General features: G+C 35.3%; 1 protein-coding gene across 4 annotated transcripts in view; it reads right to left on the bottom strand.

Moving 5' to 3' along the window:
- The window catches only part of HTT (huntingtin), a 211,461-nt gene that overhangs the window by 97,702 nt on the left and 94,034 nt on the right, over nt 1-19,725 (bottom strand). For 3 of the 4 annotated variants that reach the window (XM_027836315.1, XM_027836316.1, XM_027836317.1), the window contains 6 exons: nt 18,075-18,152; nt 14,055-14,278; nt 10,351-10,429; nt 9,189-9,350; nt 1,901-1,956; nt 765-913 (listed from right to left, as the gene is read on the bottom strand). In XM_027836315.1, coding sequence (XP_027692116.1) covers nt 765-913; nt 1,901-1,956; nt 9,189-9,350; nt 10,351-10,429; nt 14,055-14,278; nt 18,075-18,152 — 748 coding nt within the window. The remainder of the gene's footprint in view (nt 1-764; nt 914-1,900; nt 1,957-9,188; nt 9,351-10,350; nt 10,430-14,054; nt 14,279-18,074; nt 18,153-19,725) is intronic. The other variant, XM_027836318.1, reaches the window with a different exon arrangement.

Here is a 19,725-nt window from a genome sequence, read left to right as displayed (position 1 = left end):
GATGCCACATAAGTTCAAATTCAATACAATAAACATAGATATGTTACCATTATGTTACAACTATAATTATTTAAACATAACATTATATTAGATAGTGGATTTTTCTGAGTGTTTGCTGTATATACTATAACCAAAATAACCACAACCAAATGAAATAAACTGCATTTATCAAGTACCTTTCATCGAAGATGTCAAAAATGCTTTATTATTAATGATATAAAAGTAACAAGACCCATTAAAACTAATTTAACAATGATACACTAATCCCTGCCCCCAGTTCAAAATAAGACAACTGCAATCACATAATTACAATTCAACTCTTAGTTAAAAAAGATAATTCCCACTTCAACTGCTTATGCAGCTCTGACCTCTCTTATGAATTATTTCTAATGTGAATTACATTGATTTAAGTACATGTCTCATCTCCTAGTAACCTGTAAGCTCCTTGAGGGTGAGGGACTGTGTTGGTTTTCATGTTTGGATCCCCAGTCCCTACTACAGTGCATTGAACAGGTAGGTATTTAATACATATATACTTTTGAATTGAATTCCCAAAGGGGAATCTCAAACAAGATGTGAGTCCATGAGGAAAAACAGTGTGATTTCAATTTACTTTTTAGGAACATTTCTCCTTGGACCAGCCACAAGGCCAAACATAAAGGTTATGCTTAAGAAACCTCTGCTGGTCAGTATACGGAAAGAGTAATGCTGGAAAAGTAGATCACGAGTGAGACGGACTCTACTAAAGTGTTTTTTTGAGTTACCATGCGTTACAGCTTTCCTCCCACTGGCCATGATGCCATCACAGAGTTGAATGATTTTAGGAATTCCAATGATCTGCTTCGAGTGATAGCGCTCATAAGACAACAATACTAAGAAGAAAAAGATGTTCGGAATAATTGCCTCTGATTCCCTAGAAACAAAAGACAGTCATTGTGTACCTTTTTAAAATAAGAAAAATTATCCAAAAGGAAAGCACTAAATAACTTATTCTTTAGGAGAAAAATACAAATGTCACTTTAGTTCTATGTCATATTCACTTATTTTGGGAATTAAGTATGAAGAAAAAAGTTTCCTTCATGTTTAGTAATTTTGACAGTAATTACGATAGTAATTATGATTGGCAATACAAATGCTACTGAAACCCTACTACTTACAAGTTGTAACAAACTTAAATAAAATATTCTCCCTGAAGATAACTCTATCACAAATAACTTATCTGAATAATAAAAGTAGTAAGCATTGAAAAGCAGTGAGGTAGAAGAGATAGTCATCCTCAAAATGATAAAGAGCTGGACTCAAGTCCTGCCGCACAAAGTAACTGTGTGAACCCTGGGCAAGTCATTAACCTCTTGGTGTTTGAGCTGACAGACAATCTAAGACTTAAGGTTGCAGAGAAGGTGTCAATCTGCTTTCGTACTGGAAGTTTTCTCAAGGGGAGCTCCCTATATCAATGAAATCAGAGGCCTAATCCCTTATCCCCATTCCCAAGAAATAATAATCATTACTAACATCAGTAAAATGAAATGTTTCCCTTTCAATAGAGACAACCTTCAGCAGAAAATTATTTTTCTGAAGAAAAAAGCCAATCAGAAGGAGCACTCACAAATAATATACCTTGGAATCTGTTGGTCTAATTATATGCTTAAAAATGTGAAAGAAAAACTGACAAGATATGTAATTACAGTATGCAGAACTGCTTCCAAATAAGCCCAAGATCAGTTCTTTCAAAAATAAAAGCATGATAGGAAAAAACTTTGTAATTATACAACAAAATTGTAAATTACTAATTGCCTTTTTAAAGTGCCAATCCAAAAAATATTTAATAGGAATAAAAGATATTTTCATAGTGCTTTAGACATCAGTAGATAGGAATTAAATCTGAAATCTCAAAATTTACCTAAACTGGCCCACTTCAATGTATTCAAACTGCTTTAAGACAAATCCAATAAACACCTATGGACACAAAGATAAAAGGTTAAACATATCAAGCAATAATATTATACTATAACTTATATAATTAGAAAATGAACCATTTATCTTTTTTCTATATATCTATGTAATTTCATTTAGCAACATAATTTTTTTGAATGTAGAACTACTTGCAGATATGCTTCAGACTTAAAACTCATCCTTATAGTTGATTATGTTTCAGAAAATATTTGAATTAAATAGGTTCAAAAACAATGTGTGGCTAAAGATTAATAGATAAAATAGTGAATTCTGTAATATATCACAAATGGTGGTGGCTTCTTAAAGACTATGCTACTAGCAAAATGGCACAACTGTGAGTAGCATTTAGGAATGGAGATCCCAAAGAGATCAAAAGCAATTCAAGAAAATAAAAGCTGCTATCAGAGAGATTAAGAGTAGTTAGCAAATAGGTTCTCTGGAGTATTGAGAGTTCCCCAATGAAGTCCTAAAGGCTACTTTTATATTCTTCTGGTCCAAAAGGCCACAAACGTGTCCCAGCTCAACCTACTTAGGAGCAAATTTAACCCAAACAGCCCGAGGTCAGGACCACAGCTTCTTTCACAATACATGATGAAGAAACAAAAGATGTTATAAGAAAGTATTTCACCCAATTATATGCTAATAAAACTGACAACTTAATTAAAATGGATGAATATTTGGGAATATACCCAGATCAACAGAACAAAAAATAATAATTTAAATAATCGAATATTAGAAAAGGAAACTGAATAAGTCATAAATAAACTTCCAAAGGAAAAAGAAAAAACAATTTTTTTTAAAAAAGTTAACAGATGGATCTGAAAGTAAATTCTAACATTATAAGATCACTTAGCTCCCATTGGGAGAATAGGAAGACAATGATTATGATTAAGTGTCTACAATGTGCCAGGCACTATGCTAAGAGCATCATAAATATGATTTTTTCCCTTTTTTTTAATTTAGTATTTTATTTTCCCCCAGTTACATGTAAAAACAAATTTTAATATTAATTTTTAAAACTCTGAGTTCCAAATTCTCTCCCTTTCTCCCTCCCTGCGCTTCCCACCTCCCCTTGAGAAGGTAAGTAATTTAAGATAGGTTATATATGTGTAGTCATGCAAAACATCTCTGTAATAATCATGTTGTGAAAGAAAACATAGGCAAAAAAAACTCAAGAAAAATAAAGTAAAAAAAAAAGTATGCTTCAGTCTGTATTCTGACACCACCAGTTCTTTCTTTTGGGGATGAACAGCATTTTTCATCAAAAGTCCTTCAGAGTTGTCTTGGATCACTGTACTGCTGAGAACAGCTATCATTCACAGCAGATCATCTTACAGTATTGCTGTTACTTTGTACACAGTACATTTCACTTTGCATCAGTCCATGCAAGGCTTCCCAGGTGTCTGAGAGTATACTACTCATCATTTCTTATAGTATAAAAGTATTCCATCATAATCACATACTACAACTTGTTCAGCCATTCCCCAACTGATGAGCATCCCCTCAATTTCTAATTCTCTGCCCCAGAAAAGAGCTGCTATAAATATTTTTGTACATTTTCCTTTTTGTTTTTTTATCTTTTTTTGTCTTTTTATTTCTTTTGGGATATAGACCTAGTAGTGGTATTGCTAGGTCAAAGGATATGCACAGTTTCATAACCCTTTGGGTACAGTTCCAAATTACTCTACAGAATGGCTGGATCAGTTCACAACTCTACCAGCAGTACATTAAAATCGCTTTCCTGCCAATCTTCCAAGTTGTCTTGGACTGGAAATTTGTTTTACTCCATCATTTTGTGGGTTCTGCTGTTCTAGAAATTGTTTAGAGTAATTTTTAAAAGATATTTGGAGGTATTTGAGGGAGAACTCAAGGAAGTCCCTACCTTTACTCCACTATCTTGGTTCCTCACAAGTATTATTTCATTTGATCCACACAACAACCCTAAAAAGTAAGGTTACTATATCCCCATTTTACAGTTGAGGAAACTGAGGCATACAGAAATTAATTGATTTGTCTAAGGTCACATTGCTAGCAAATGTCTCGGCGATATCTGAATTCCTTTCTTTCTGACTCCAGGCCCAGTGCTCCTTTCACTGTATCTCCTAGCTGTCTCTGATATTAAATAAACTCTTTGCAAAAGTAAAAGAAGAGATCCTACCAAATTCCTTCCACTACATAAATATTATCTGGATACCCAAACCAAGGAGCGACAAAGCAGAAAAAGAGAATGATAAGCCAACATCTTTAATGAACATCAATAAAAAATTTTAACTCTTATCTAGACACTTCAAAAACGTTATACACTATGACAAGATCAGATTAAAACCAGGAATGCAAAGAGTCAATTATTAGGAATGATGTTGGGAAAACTATGAATATAATAGACCATAATAATAATAAGACAAATCACATGATTATATCAATAATGGAGAAAAGGTTTCTGACGTAATACAAGAACTATTCTGCCCTACTTCTGTTAAAAATATTAAAAATAAATAGACCTTTCCTTAATGTGGTCAGAAACTGCTGGGAAAACTAGAAAATAGTATGGTAGAAACTAGGCATATACCAATATCTTACACTGTATAGCAAAATAAAGTCAAAATGGGTACATGATTTAGATATAAAAGTTGATACTTCAAGCAAACTGGGAGAGCAAGGAATAGTTTACCTGTCAGATTTATGGAGAACTGAAGAATTTATGACCAAACAAGAGACAGAGAACATTATGAAATGCAAAATAGATAATTTTGATTACATTAAATTGAAAAGTTTTTGCACAAAGACAATACAATTAAGATTAGGAGGGAAGCAGAAAACTGGGAAAGAACTTTTACAATCAATGTCTCTGATAAGAGCCTCATTTCTAAAATATATAGAGAACTGAATCAAATTCATAAGAATACAAATCATTCCCCAACTGATAAATGGTCAAAGCATATGAATAGGCAGTTTTCAGAGGAAGAAATTAAAGCTATCTATAATCATATGAAAAAATGTTCTAAATCACTATTGATTAGAGAAATGCAAATCAAAACAACTCTTAGGTACCACATCACACCTATCAGATTGGCTAACATGACAAAACAGGAAAATTATAAATGCTGGAGAAGATGTGGGAAAATTGGAATACTAATGCATTGTTGGTGGAGTTGTGAACTGATCCAACCATTCTGGAGAGCAATTTGGAATTATGCCCAAAGGGCTATAAAAATGTGCATACCCCTTGACCCAGCAATACCACTTCTAGGGCTGTATCCCAAAGAGATCATAAGAATGGGGGAAAAAACCTACATGTACAAAAATATTTATAGCACCTCTCTTTGTGGTGGCCAAGGACTGGAAATTGAAGGGATGCCCATCAATTGGGAGAATGGCTGAATAAGTTGTGGTATATGCATGTAATGGAATACTATTGTGCTATAAGAAATGATGAGCAGGCAGACTTCAGAAAAACCAGGAAGGACTTATATGAACTGATGCTGAGTGAAGTGAGCAGAACCAGGAACACACTGTACACAGTAACAGCCACGTTGTATGATGACTGATTTTGATAGACTTAGCTCTTCTCGGCAATGAAAGGATCTAAGACATCTCCAAAAGACTCATGATGGAAAATGCTATACACATTCAGAGAAAGAACTATAGAGTTTGATGCAGATCAAAGCATACTATTTGCTCTCTTTTTTTGTTTTGTTTTGTTTCTTCTTTCTCACGGTTCCTCCTATTCGTTCTAATTCTTCTTTACAATATGACTAATGTGAAAATGTGTTTTATAAGAATGTATATGTAGAGTCTATATCAGATTGCACGCCCTCTTGGGAAGGGGGGAAGAGAAGAAAGTGGAGAAAATTTAAAACTCAAAAGCTTATGAGGGGCAGAGCTACAGCGTTGAAGTCAAGAGGACCTGAGCTCAAATCCGGCCTCAGACACTTAACACTTACTAGCTGTGTGACCCTGGGCAAGTCACTTAATCCAGAGTGCCTCACCAAAAAGCAAAAAAAAAAGAAAAATTTAATAAAATAAAAGCTCATGGAAGTGAATATTAAAAACTAAAAATAAATAAATTAAATTTTTTTTTAAAAATAGATTGATCAGTCAAATAAAGTAGCTACACAGAATAAAGAATAATATGCATCTCCTGCCTTAGTAATTATTAAACACAAACACTGCAGCTACTGGAATAAGGACTCACTATGTGACAAAAACTGGAGAAATTGGACAGCCACATGGGATTAAATTTTGGTCAAAAATTCCCAAGATAGACTATAGAAGGATATGTGAGCTAAATATAAAAGGTCACATCAAAAACAAATTATAGAAACAAGGAAAAATTACCTGACAAATTTAAGGAAAGAACAAAAGTTTATGACCAAAAATGGGAAAACTTACATACAATTTAAAAACTTTCTGCACAAACAAACGCAAGATTAAAAAGGAAAGAATTAACTGGGGGGGGGGGGGGAATCTGTAAAATATTTCTCTGAAAAAAAGTCTCATTTCCAAACTACATAAGGAACTGATTCAAATTTAGATGAATAAGAGCCATTCCCACTTGCTATACGGTCTGAGCACATGAACAGGCAGTTCTTTAGGGAAAGAAACACCCCCACTCTATCAACCATATGAAAAAATGCTACAAATTGTTACTTATTAGAGGAATGCAAATTAAAGCAATTCTGAAATTCTACCTCACACTCATCAGAGTACTAAAATGATAAAATGTTGGAGAGGTTGTGGGAAAACAGGCAAAATGATGTACTGCACGTGGACCTGTGAATGGATACAACCATTCTAAAAAACAATTTAGATTTATACACAAAAAATTATTAAACAGTGAATTACCTAACTATACAACTGAAAGGTCCATGCCAAAAAAAGATCAAAGAAAATAGGTAAAGATCCAATATATAAAAATCCAATACAAAAAAAATCTATATATGTATATAAAAAGTATATCTTTTTTAAAATTTTAATTTCAGTTCTGAATTCTCTCATCTCCCCCATCTGCACTCTTAAAGAAGTTTGAAATGAGAAGTCAAGAAAAACAAAACTCGTTACAATATGCAGAGTCAAGCAAAACAGATTCCCACATTACTCAAGTTCAAAAGTGTATGCACGTGCACACACACACATACACACACGCACTTCAAGGGTGCCTTCTGACTCAATCTCTTCTTGATATGGAGGCGGATAGCATACTTCACCATAAGCCCTCCAAAACTGTGGTTGGCTCATTCTGTTGATTAGAGTTCTTAAGTCTTTCAGAGTTTCAAGTCTTTAGGGCATTGCTGTTACTAAATAAATTATTCTCCTCGCTCTACTCACTTCACTTTGCATTAGTTCATGAGTCTTTACAGGTTTTTCTAAAACCATCTCCATCACTTCTGACCATGTAATAACCCTCCATCACCTTCATCACACTATCATTTGTCTCCCATTCCCCAATAGAGGGCCTTCCTTAAGTCTCAAAGTCTTCGCCACTGTGAAAAGAACTTCAACAGATTTTTTTGTACATGTGGGTCCTTTCCCTCCTTTGATCTCTCCGGTGTACAATTTTAGTAGCAGGATCACTGGATCAAAGGATATAAACAGTTCAATCGTTTTCAATAATAGTTCCAAATCACACTGCAGAACTGCTGAACCAGTTCACAGTTCCACTGTAAGAACTATGATCAATAAAAGGCCCATTCATGATTCCCAAAGGATCAATGATGAAACATACTGTCCACTTCCTGAAAGAATGCCTATCGATTTAGGAGGCAGAATAAGATACATGTATTTTTGTATACAGTCAAGGAAGAAATTTGTTTTGCTTGACCATGCCTATTGGTTACAAGGAATTTGTTTTTCTTTCTTCCACATATCTGGAATGGTGCAAGAAATTTCAAATAAGATCACTCCATTATTAATTTTATTTATTTTTTTACTTTGTTACATAAGCCAGGTAATCTATAAATATCTCTAATATAAAAACAAAACACAGCAATAAAACTTTTTTTAAAAAGGAATATTGTTCAATAAATTCAAAGATTATAACTACTATGGTAAGGACTCATGACTTAATACTCTTAATTTCCAAATCTGTAGGTCTTTCCTCAGTCCTAACAACTCCTGTACTATGTGCTGCTTTTGACACTACTGACTACCTTTTCCTCCTAAATACTTACTCTCTCCTTTCCAGGTATTCACGACATTCTATTCTTGTGATTCTTCTACCTGTCTGACCCCTCTTTCTCAGTAAGCTCATCATCCTGATCCCATCCTCTAATTATAAGCATTTCCCAAAGTTCTGCGGCAGGCCCTCTTCACTTTTTCTTCAATACTCTCTATCTCTTGATAACCTGATCAGCTCCTGTGGGTTTTAATTATCACCTCTATGCAGAAGACTTTCAGATCTATCTATCTATCTATATCTATATCTATATATCTATATCTATCTATCTATCTATACACACAGATCCAGTCATTCTCTGAGCTTTAGTCCCATATCAACAATTGTGAGTTGGACATTTCAAACTGGATGTCCCTGAGATATCCTAAATCAAGCACGTCCAACTGAATTCATCATCCTTCTCCTTAAAGCCCCTCCTCTTTAAAACTTCCAATTAACGTAGATGGAACCAATATCTTTCTAGCCTCCCAGGTTTGTAATCTCAGCATTATCCTCAACTCTCCAATATGTTTACTGTGTAATATTGAGCATTACAATGGTTAATATAGGTATCTTATGTTGCTATTAAGAAGCAAAAAAAAAAAAAAAGCTCCACAAAGACAGAGAATGGTCTTCGCTAAACTTTGTGTCTCCTGCAGTGTCTAGTACAGCACTCAGCATACAGTAGATACTTAACAAACATTTATTAAATGAATTACTATACTTGCTTTGTACTTGAGGAAGGTATTTTTAAAAATTATAACAAATAACTCATAGGAAAAATCTTGATCTGATCTTGCAAATACAAACCAAAATTTAATAGAATTTATTTGAGGCTTACAATGAAAACATCCAACAATATTGATAAGTCCTAACTTTGAAGAAAAAAAAGTTATAAGCAGGCAAATAAAAGTCATCTGAAGTATATCAGGCTAGTCACCACAAACAATTAAAGGGTGCAATTGGTGAACATATAAATTACATTTCTTCCTAAGACAGTTTTAGTGTCTCATAAAAATAATTTTTATTGAATTATAAACAGATACAAAGTGAAGAACCTTAGAATATAAAAGTGACCAACCTGATCAGAATCCAGAAGACAGTAGTTAACTCGTAATTGAACCAGTTGTGCCAGTAAGTCTAGAACTTGTCTCTGCAACTGCACAGATGTTGTTGTGGTGTATTGTTTTAAAGCCTTGATGACAAGAGGCTCAAATAAACGAATGTGATTGTGAATAGCATTCTAGTTTAAAAAAAAAAAAAGCATTATTTATCCTGGACACTTCAAATCAAAGCAATGACAGCCACACCTAAATTTTTCTAAGTTTAAAAACATTTTTCCTTTGAATACAACATAAGGAAAGAGAAAAGTATTAAGTGCTTAAAATGAACAGATGAACAGATCGATGGATAGATGAATAAAAGAATTCATGCGTGAATGAAGAGCATTGATTAAGCATGTTTTATGTTCTCCACACTATGCTAAGTGCTGGAGCCACAGGTAGAAAAAATCAAAACAGTCCTTGCCTCAGGAAGCTCACTTAATAATCAGGTGAGTCAACATATAAAAGGGAATTTTAACTGCAGAGCAGATGAAAAGGAAGGTGATACAGTATACAGCAGAAAAAGCTGGCCATCAAGAGAGATGGCCTTGTGAATCCCAAAGACATTAGAGATCATTGCAAATGGTGCCTCACAAATAACTGTTGGAAAGGGACTGGTAGGATCAAGGATCAGAGTAATAATAATCACAACAACAACCACCACCAAAATAATAGTTGGCATTTATATACTGCTTTAAGATTTGCAAAGTACTTTACAGCCATTATCTCATTTGATCTTTACACTGACTCTGGGAAATTAAGTGCTACAACTATCTTCATTTTTACAAATCAAGAAATTAAGACAGACAGAGGGATTCCCTAACTAGTAAGGATCTGAGGCCAAATCTGAACTCAAGTCTTATGTCTCCAAGTCCAGAGCTCCAGTCACTGCTCCACTTACCTACCTACAGTACAGTGGCATTATTATCTCAGGCAGAAGAGGGACGGGGGCCAAAGGTTTTCAGTGTCCAGAGCAGAGTACGCATCTGGCTCTCAATGAAAACTAAACAATGGTAGTTTGAGGCTGGGTAGGAGAGGGGTTCCCCAAGGCCTGAATTTGCTGATCCAATTAGAAGCTTCAGTGTTAAGAAGCCCAATTACTCATTCATAAAAATTTAAAAACCAATATTATGAATTTACCTTGTCTGCACGGTGTTTTGTCACACTTGTAAGGTTGGTTTTCAACTGTGTAGACACTTTTTGGAGCACATCAAACCATCTGTTTAAAAAAAAAACACAATTTAAAAAAAGAAACACTTTCATAAAGAAGTTATTTCTAAACTCTCATCAAGTAATATATTAAAAGCCCACATTTGTAGAGGCAATTCAGGTATATAGATAATTTTCAGAAAAATAAGAAATCCTGGGGGAGCTAGGTGGTGCAGTAGATAGAGTACCAGCCCTGGAGTCAGGAGGACCTGAGTTCAAATCTAGCTTCAGACACTTGATACTTACGCTTACTCATTGCCTAGCCCCCCCCCAAAAAAAAGAGAAAGAAAGAAAGAAAGAAAGAAAGAAAGAAAGAAAGAAAGAAAGAAAGAAAGAAAGAAAGAAAGAAAGAAAGAAAGAAAGAAAGAAAGAAATCCAAGGATTATTGTTAGCATTACAGAGATGAGGAAACAAAGGTGATGCTCCTAAAAAGTAACTGAGCTAGTGTTCACATTCAAGTCCTCTGATCCATATTCAGTGATCTTTCTCTACTCCACACTACTTCCTTCCCCACACGTCAAATCTGGGTTCAACATCACAGTGAAGGATTTTATTTGTTAAAACCAGACTTGTGGTTTCATTGGTATAGGTAATTCCCAGTGAGGAATCTCCCCTTTTTGCCCTCCTCAACATAAATCTACAACTTACAGTCTTAGAGAGTTTAAGTAATTTTGTTCAGTTGTTTCAGTGTTGTCTGACTCTTCGTAACTCCATTTGGGGTTTTCTTGGCCATTTCCTTCTGCAGCTCATTTTACAGATGAAGAAACTCAGGCAAGCAGGATTAAGTGATATGTCCAGGGTCACATAGCTAGTAAGTGTCTGAGGTCAGATTTGAACTCAGGAAGCTAAATAAGATGAGTCTTCCTGACTCCAGGCCCCATACTCTATCCATTATGCCACCTAGCAGCCCCTTTAAGTAATTTACCCAAAATCAAAGAGTAAGTTTCTGTCAGAAGGGAGACTTAAAACAAGTCTTCCTACCTACAAGGTCAGCTATCTACTGTACCATCATGCCATCCACACTAAAAGAATTTTACGTTATAATCATTAAAAATATTATGATTTCTTAAACTGTGAATTATAAAACTTGAATGTGACAGAATTAGGTTCCAGATCTCCTAACTCCTACTTCAGCATACCAAACCACTGAAAAGAACAAAAATAAATTATTTTTACCAACATGCCCCAATTAGACTGTGAGCTCCTCTCAGGCAAGAATTGTCTCTTACACATTCTTGTAGACCCAGAACTTAGCACAGTGCCTGACACATAGTAGTAGCTTCATAAATGTTTAATGACTGACATAATTTGATTTGCTTTTCAAATCTATACTGAATTCCAAGGCAAAAATGGTAAATTAAAATATAATATGAAAGACTATGGATTATACTGAAATTCAAATCACATAAATGTCCCAGTCTAGTCTTATTTTAATGATTTAACTGATTATCAAATACAACTAAAAAATCACCATCCACACCATATATAAATTAGCTCTTGATAAATAAAAAGACAGGACAGTGGAGTGGTGAAATTAATGAAGTCAGTGTCACAAGATCAGATTCAGATGCTGGCCCTGTCATTAGTCATTTGATCACAGCAAGTAAGTGAACATCTCAGGGAAGTTTCTTTCCTCATCTTTTAGAAATGGAGATATTTCCAACACTACTTCTTCACAAGGTTATTATGAGGAAAACTACTTGTAAGTTATAACTCACTACAAAGAGACTGTACAGCAAAGTGATAGAATGCTAGCCTCAGACACAAAAGGACTGGGGTAAATAAACTCCCTCTGACACATACTAGCTGTGGGACCCAAGCACTTTGTTTAATATCTCAGTATATGCAGGCAACTCTCTAAGAGTATCAATTTCAGTCCAGCTGCCAATCTGCACTGGTGGGGTAGTATCATAATCAGGAATTAACAGCATGAATGAATCACAGACTTGGATCAAAAGTTCTATATAAATGTTAGCTGCTATTATGATTATATGATGACTATGGATTCTGTTCAGTGTATCTCCTATGCAAAAGGTGCTGTGTTAAGACACTAGGTATATAAAAAGGCACCACAACTGAATGGGGAGAGAATGTTCCTTCAAATGCCTCTATATACTAGTTTAATCTTATATTACATAGAATAATGTACTTCTATCTTGGTTTATTTATAAGAAATGTGCAACCAGAATAATACCACACATCATATAAAAATAAAGGAAAATGTAAGACAGTGGAAACTGAAAACTCCACGTAGTTTCACTATGTTGAAACAGCTTTCTTATACCTTTGATTAATATCAAAGGCATACAATAATTACCTAAATATTATTATATGCTCTTCCATGATCTTGCCAGTTTAATAAAGAAAATGACAACAGCTCCACTACAGCCCTACTGTACAATCTCTCTGTGGCACGGAGATGATAAATCTTGAGCCTTTGATAACAAAGCCCAAACTCTGGTTGGTTCTAGCAACCTTGAATGGCCTTCGGACACCTACTAGAGTAGAAAGGACAATAAAAATGGTAGATGTTTGGACAGGGTGGGGCACTGGGAGAAGTGATGGGAAGAGAGGTATATTAATGAGCTACTGGTAGAGCACTGAATTGGACCAACCATTCTGGATAAGAATTTACAATTATACCCTAGAAGTCATTAAATTGTGTATGTCCTTCATCTTGTGATACCACTAGTCAGCATATAGTACAAGGACGTGTAAGACACAGGTAAAGTGCTATTTATACAAAAAAACTTTACAGTAGCATTTCTTATAGAAGCAATGAATGGAAACAAAGAGTGTGCCCACTGATTTTACTATATGAATATAATAGAATATTACTGCACCAGAAGAAACAATGAATATGAAGAATTCTAAGAAACTTGAGAAGACTTGTATGAACTGACGTAGTCAAAAGCAAGCAGAACAGGAAAAAATGACATGTTGATCACAATAACATAGAGAAAAATATGTAAGGACTTTGGAACTTTAATGAATGGAGTATCCAATCACGATTTCAGAAGGCTGCTGGTAAACTCCAGGTGTGGGATGAAGCATATATTTTCAGACATGGACAATTTATCGTTTTGGTTTTTTTTTGACTACACTTAATTGATAGGGGTGAAGGTTCCATTTGGGAGAGAAGGCAGTCATTAGGAAAAGACAGTGATATAATAAAAGAGAATAAAAACATTAAAAAAAAAACCTGTAACAAAAATCATCTGAAGATCAGTCTAAGTTTGAAGAAGTTTTTTAGCAAAGAAAGAGCTGGTCAAAATCTGATGAAACTTTTTAACCAAAGTAACTCATGAAGACCATGAAATCAATGCAATTTCCATCAATGAAGAAGTACTTTCAGAAATAAAATCACGGATTCTTAAAATATGACAATAACTGTACAGAAGACACAAAATGTACTTGGAATCAGAAATTTTGCATTCAAGTATCAACTCTAACACTTACTAGCTATGTGACCTTAAGAAATTCACCTAATCTTTAAGGATCGGTTTCCTGCACTGGGAAAACGGGAATAAAGACACTTGTTCTACTTACCTTAGAGGATCAGCCTTTGTCCCCCCAGAAAATCTAAGTTATTATCCTATTATTCTTATAGTTTATCGTGAAAAAATTGTTGTTACCCAGAAGTGTCATGTTCTTGTTCTGCCTGGACCATATTCCTCAAACTAGCATCAGCCAAGGCCTGTGTAAAGTGCGTATATGGTGCCATGAAGCAGTAATGATAGAGGCCAGGACGCAAACTAGAAGAACCCAAACGCTGGGCTTTTCCTTGAGATTTGCTGGGTTTAGAAGATATGCCATCATACTGTGATGCCAGATTTGTCCCAAACAGAGTCTTCAACAACTAAAGGAAAATAACAGAAACCACAATTAATACTTTCTGTGATATCCTCAAGCTTGACACCTTAAAGTCTCTCTCCCCATTCCAAAAGTATGTAAATCATCCCTGAGTATATAATACCGAAAGATATTTACCTACTTATTAAGTCTCTTTTATAAAAGGTCCAACAAAAAAAAAAAAAAAAGCCTACTCAAACCTTGAATTGGGCGGTACAACTACAGAGTAGACTTCACTTTCACCTTTAATCTAAATGTGAATGTTAGGGCTTGTTCTTTCCAACAAAATTTTTACATTATCAGGCTTTGTTGCAGCTTTACCCCGTGGTGTGAGGCTCACAGAAGAAGTGTGTAGAGCATCTATTCTTAGCCCAAATCAGCTATGTTGATTTTCTTAGGGACCTATAAACATTGATCAATCAGTAAGCATTTATAAGGTGCCTACTATTACCAGGCACTGTGCTAAGCTCTAGAGACACAGAGACAAATGCAAAACAGTCTGTAGCTTGAAGGAGCTTATAGTCTATCAAGGAGACAACATGTACAAATAGAAATAAAAGAGATACAAGGCAATTTTAGGAGGGAAGGCATTAGCAAGTAGGGGTTTCACTAAAATCTAAACTAAAGAGTTTCACATACAGTGTCTTTTATTCAGCTTTAGTTAACCCTTGATTAATCTCCTTGAAGAGGCCTTAGCATTATATGCCTTTAAAAAGGTATAACACAATCAATTCATACTAAACAAAATTCAAGTCTGACATTTAGCTGTCTACATCAGCCATTTCTGTGCCAACTGCCCAGTAGCTATACCCTTCAGACCACCGGACTTCCAAAGATCGTGGCCAGAAGAAATTAATCCACTCAACTGTTGAATTCCTGCCCTGGGAAAAGGCTGTCCTGACTGGTGAGTAAAGGCAAACTCATTTATCCTACTCTATTTAGCCAGTCCTAGACCAGACCATGTTTCACATCTTATCCGAACCATCTTCATTTCCACCATTTCCACATCCCATCCAGAATCCTCCTTCCTGCTCCCAAACTCAACCTTTCCAACTCCTGCTCTGGTCCCATTCCACTAATGAAAACTGGTTTTAAGCCCAAGTTTTTCAGCCAAAAGATATTGGAGAACCATATCCTTTATGCCTACTCGACAGCCAATCTCCCCACGTGGTCCCATTCCCAAACATAGTGAAATAAAAGCAATTAAACTACAAGCCTGTTCATAAAATACTGGGTTAACACAGACTAAATAAACTGTCTTGAACATAATGGGGCAGGATGAAGAAAAGAGAGCTGCAGCTCTTTTAACTCTCCTAAAGTTAACAGTAACCAGATGGCAAAGAGGAGCCCAAAGGTGAGTCAGAAAAAGAAAGGATGGGGATAAAAGTAGATGATGAGAAGAAAAGATATCAAAAAAAGGATAAGAAGAAGAAAAAAGATCAACACTAGAAACAGTACAGGGAAAAAGGGGGAAAAGTGTTAAACTAATCAAGACCAATTCATTAACTCTCTATTTGTTAAAGAGTTGTACTTATATCAAGCCCCAAATTTCCTCGTTGCAACATTTACTCATTAATCCTACTTCTATACTCTGATGCTGAGCAGAACAAGTGTAATTCACCTTCCATTTGAAGTGAAAACACTTATGATACTAAAGCACATATGCCCTATGTCTTCTCTCCACCAAGCTAAATGTTACTATTTCATTCAACCAATCTTCAAATAGTATAATCTTAAGGTCCTTTGCCATTCTGGTCACCTAACTCTGGATGCTCTCATGCTCATCAATGTCCTTCCTAAAATGTGGCACATAGGATTGAACATGATATGGTCAAAGGAAAGGGAGACTATGACTTCCCTTGTTACAGACACAGTATCTCCTTAAATGAAATCTAATGATTACATTGGCTTTTTTGGCTACTACATCCAATTGCTGATTCATAAGGAGTACTGTCTTGAAATCCCCCAGAATTTTTTCACACAAACTGTTATCCAACCATTCTTCTCCCATCTTACAATGTCAGCATTGAGTTTATCAAAATATAGTGTAGGGTTCACTTTTAAATCTCATTTTATTAAATCCAGCACAATTATCCAGTCTGCCATGATGTTTTTGGATCCTGACTCAGTGTCATGCAATGAACTATGTATCCCTTCCAGCTTTGTGTCATCTGAATATCTGATAAGCATAAAACTCAAATCAGGATTACCAAAGAACAGCAAAACTGTTGGGAGGCAGTGTGGCTTGGGCACGAGTCTTGAAGTCAAGAAGAACTGGGTATGACCCTAGGAAAGTCACTTAAACTTTGTAATTCAGTTTCCTCATCTGTAAAATAAGGGTAGGGTGTTGAACTCAATGATATCCAAAGTCCCTGCATATCTAAATTTGTGAACACCTATGATGTTTTAGATCTGAGTCTAACTTCTGTGTATAACCTTGTTTATGTGTTCATGTTCTAGCAGAGTTTATGGACATTTGGGGATTTAGGTAGTGTTAAGAATATCAAGTTCATGGGTTTTCTCCCTTCAAGACCAGCTGGCTTTGCTGTGTTCCATACCAACGGCCTATAAATCATCACCATTCCTAGTCAGCTGCCTCTAAAACACAGGCCCATTGTTCTCAAATGTGAGACCAATTCCATAACAAATATTAAATATTAAGGGCCTAGGTGCAAGGACTTGTACTGGATATATGAAGATGAAAAACAACACAATCCTCAACAAGCTTACTACCTAATATGATATGTATATAAGTATGACACAAACAAGGAAAAAAAGAGGGGCAAAAGAAAAACCAGGCAATATTTCCTAAGCAATTCATAAATGGTAGGATATATTGTGGGTCCACTGTGGGAAGGTTTTAGGAGGTATAATAACGGGAACTGCCAGAAATAAGATGAAAAAGATACACAATGGGAAAAAATAACCAACAAGGGGATTCAGGTAAATTGCCATTTTAACTTGAGAATGTCACGGGAGAAAGAAGACTTAATGGTTCAGACGACAGGAAGGAGTATTAAGGTCAAAAAGACTGGTGGTCAATAGGAAAACAACTATAATGAGGAGAGGAAGAGAGAGAAAAGTGACAAAAGGAGAGAGAGGGAAAGAGAAAGTAGGGAAAAGGAAAAGAGGAGAAGGGTTGAAGTGGAAGGGAGAGGGGGAGAAGAGCGAAGATAGCATGAATGCCTACCAGTAATCTGCTAAGACTTATTATGATTACTAGAATATACACAATTAGAATACAAATGGATGTCATAAATACATATATCTAATCACAGAGAAAAAGAACGTGAAATGGATGACTATTAAAGCTTAAGAAAGCAGTTTGGAGTGAATCTTGGAGTGAATAGTAGTAATTAAATATCGCTAACCATTCAAAGAACACCTGTCCTTGGAACAAGTGTAACCACTACTAAGGCCACAACCTTTTAGGGAACTTAGTTCTAACTGAATCATAACAGCTAACATTTTTATAGAGCTTTAAGGATTGCAAATTGCTTTACATAAATTATCCCTTTTGATCTTCACAACAAACAAACTTCTGAAACTCAGAAAGATTATATGACTGGCCCAGGGTGACAGAATTATTGACTGTCTGGGGCAAGATTTGGACTTGGTACTTCCAAGTCCAGCCCTCTCATCACTATATCAAACAGCATTTAATCATGTACCAAACTTCACACAGCAGAAGAATTTAGAACCCATGCATCACAATCGTTAAACAATCATCATCCCAATAGTAATGGAGGTAGAAGACCAAGGAGAAATGTGGAGGTCAGAAAAGTATATAATTATTTCCTCACCTGTTGAACACAAACAGTAGCCATTGTGGGTTCTCTACTGAAACAGGATTTCAGGTATCCCAAGATTTCTTCAACACACTACATACCCCAAAAAAAGCATCAGATGTTATAAATAATGACTATTATCTGCTGTTACAATATTCAGCCAGGAGTCAAGGGCATAATCTATTGTATTGTATTGTACTGTATAATGTATTGTATTGTCAATCTTGTTGGCAAATATCATAGCAAGCTATTAGTCCCATGTCTCCTGCTGCACTGAGTAGAATCTGCCAAACTAGTTTCAAATGTGAAATGTAGCTAGTATACTAAATGCAGAAAAATGTGAAATAAAGAGTGATTACTTCCACAGACTAAAAAGATTAACAGTTAAACTACAACAGAGAAACACCTTTTGCATAGTTAAGTTTTTAAACATCAGTTGAATGAATGATAACAATGCTTTGATTTTAACAGTCAGACGGCTTTGCCATTAATTTAGTTACATTATTTTTCTAATGTGTTTTTTGACCACTTGAGAAAACCAAAAGGGGAAGCAAGTAAAGATAACTCCTAGGATTTGTTATAACCTAATATATTTGAACTAACTTTCATACGTGTTCATTTTGCCCACTCACCTCAATCCACCACACCCAATCAACTAATCAAAAACTCAAAGCTGTTACACTTAATTTTTAATGTAATTTTATGAATCCAAAAGTTAAATATTCTTTTGTCTTAAAAATCCATGATCTGACTGTCCATAGATACTATCTGAACAACTGTGACTGACTGAAGACTCCTTTTTAGGAGCGCATTTTTGACTTTTAAATTCAAGCAAGTTTTTCCAATTATAATTGGTCTCACAAATAAACCTAAGACTCTTAAAACTAGTCTATTTTAAATTCTTAATCCTGCCCCTGTCTGACTGTGTGACACTAAACTAGTTGCTTAACCTCTCAATTCCTAGGCAACACTCTAAGACTCTAACGTGTACAGAATGTGGCATCCTGCATTCACAGAGGGAGTACTATACCAGTGAAATCACAAGTCCTAATTTACCCTTTGTCTTTGTGAAGATTCTTTATAGGTACCATTGTGAAACACTAATCATGACCCTGAGGCACCCTCCACTCCCAGGATTCAGGTATTTGGGGTCAGATACTTATTTGAACCTTTTAAGATTAAGTTGTGGTATGAAAATGCAGTTTCAACCTCCTCTGCTAATAGAGAAAGAGTCAGAACACATGGCAATACCCCATTTTAGGACCCCAACCAGTCCAAAAAGAAATGCAAGTAGTCTAACAGTAGAGGTTTCTATGTAATGAGTGATATTAGGAAGGGGCACAACAGTGGGTTAAATTTAGAAGTCATACATCAGGACTCAATTAAGCTAATTTAAATGATCAGAAGTAGTAAGATGGTAGGGACATTATTCTCTCATACTATAAAGACAATGACTGCAGGAGAGTTATTAGAAATAAGGATACTCTCTACATCTCAAAGAAAAATCTTGACCTAGAAATTAAATTTAAATTCCTCAAGACCTAAATTCTTGAAGTATAAATCCAGCTGACCATACATTCTTGTCTACATAGAGAGGAGCAGTATGTTATAATGGAAAGATGGCTAGATCTGTTCACATATGATTGACCATGTGGGAGGCATAAAT

Source organism: Vombatus ursinus, unplaced genomic scaffold (assembly GCF_900497805.2).
Source record: "Vombatus ursinus unplaced genomic scaffold, bare-nosed wombat genome assembly UNPS02014818.1, whole genome shotgun sequence".
Lineage (NCBI taxonomy): Eukaryota > Metazoa > Chordata > Mammalia > Diprotodontia > Vombatidae > Vombatus > Vombatus ursinus.
This window is presented reverse-complemented; position numbering and strand designations above follow the sequence as displayed.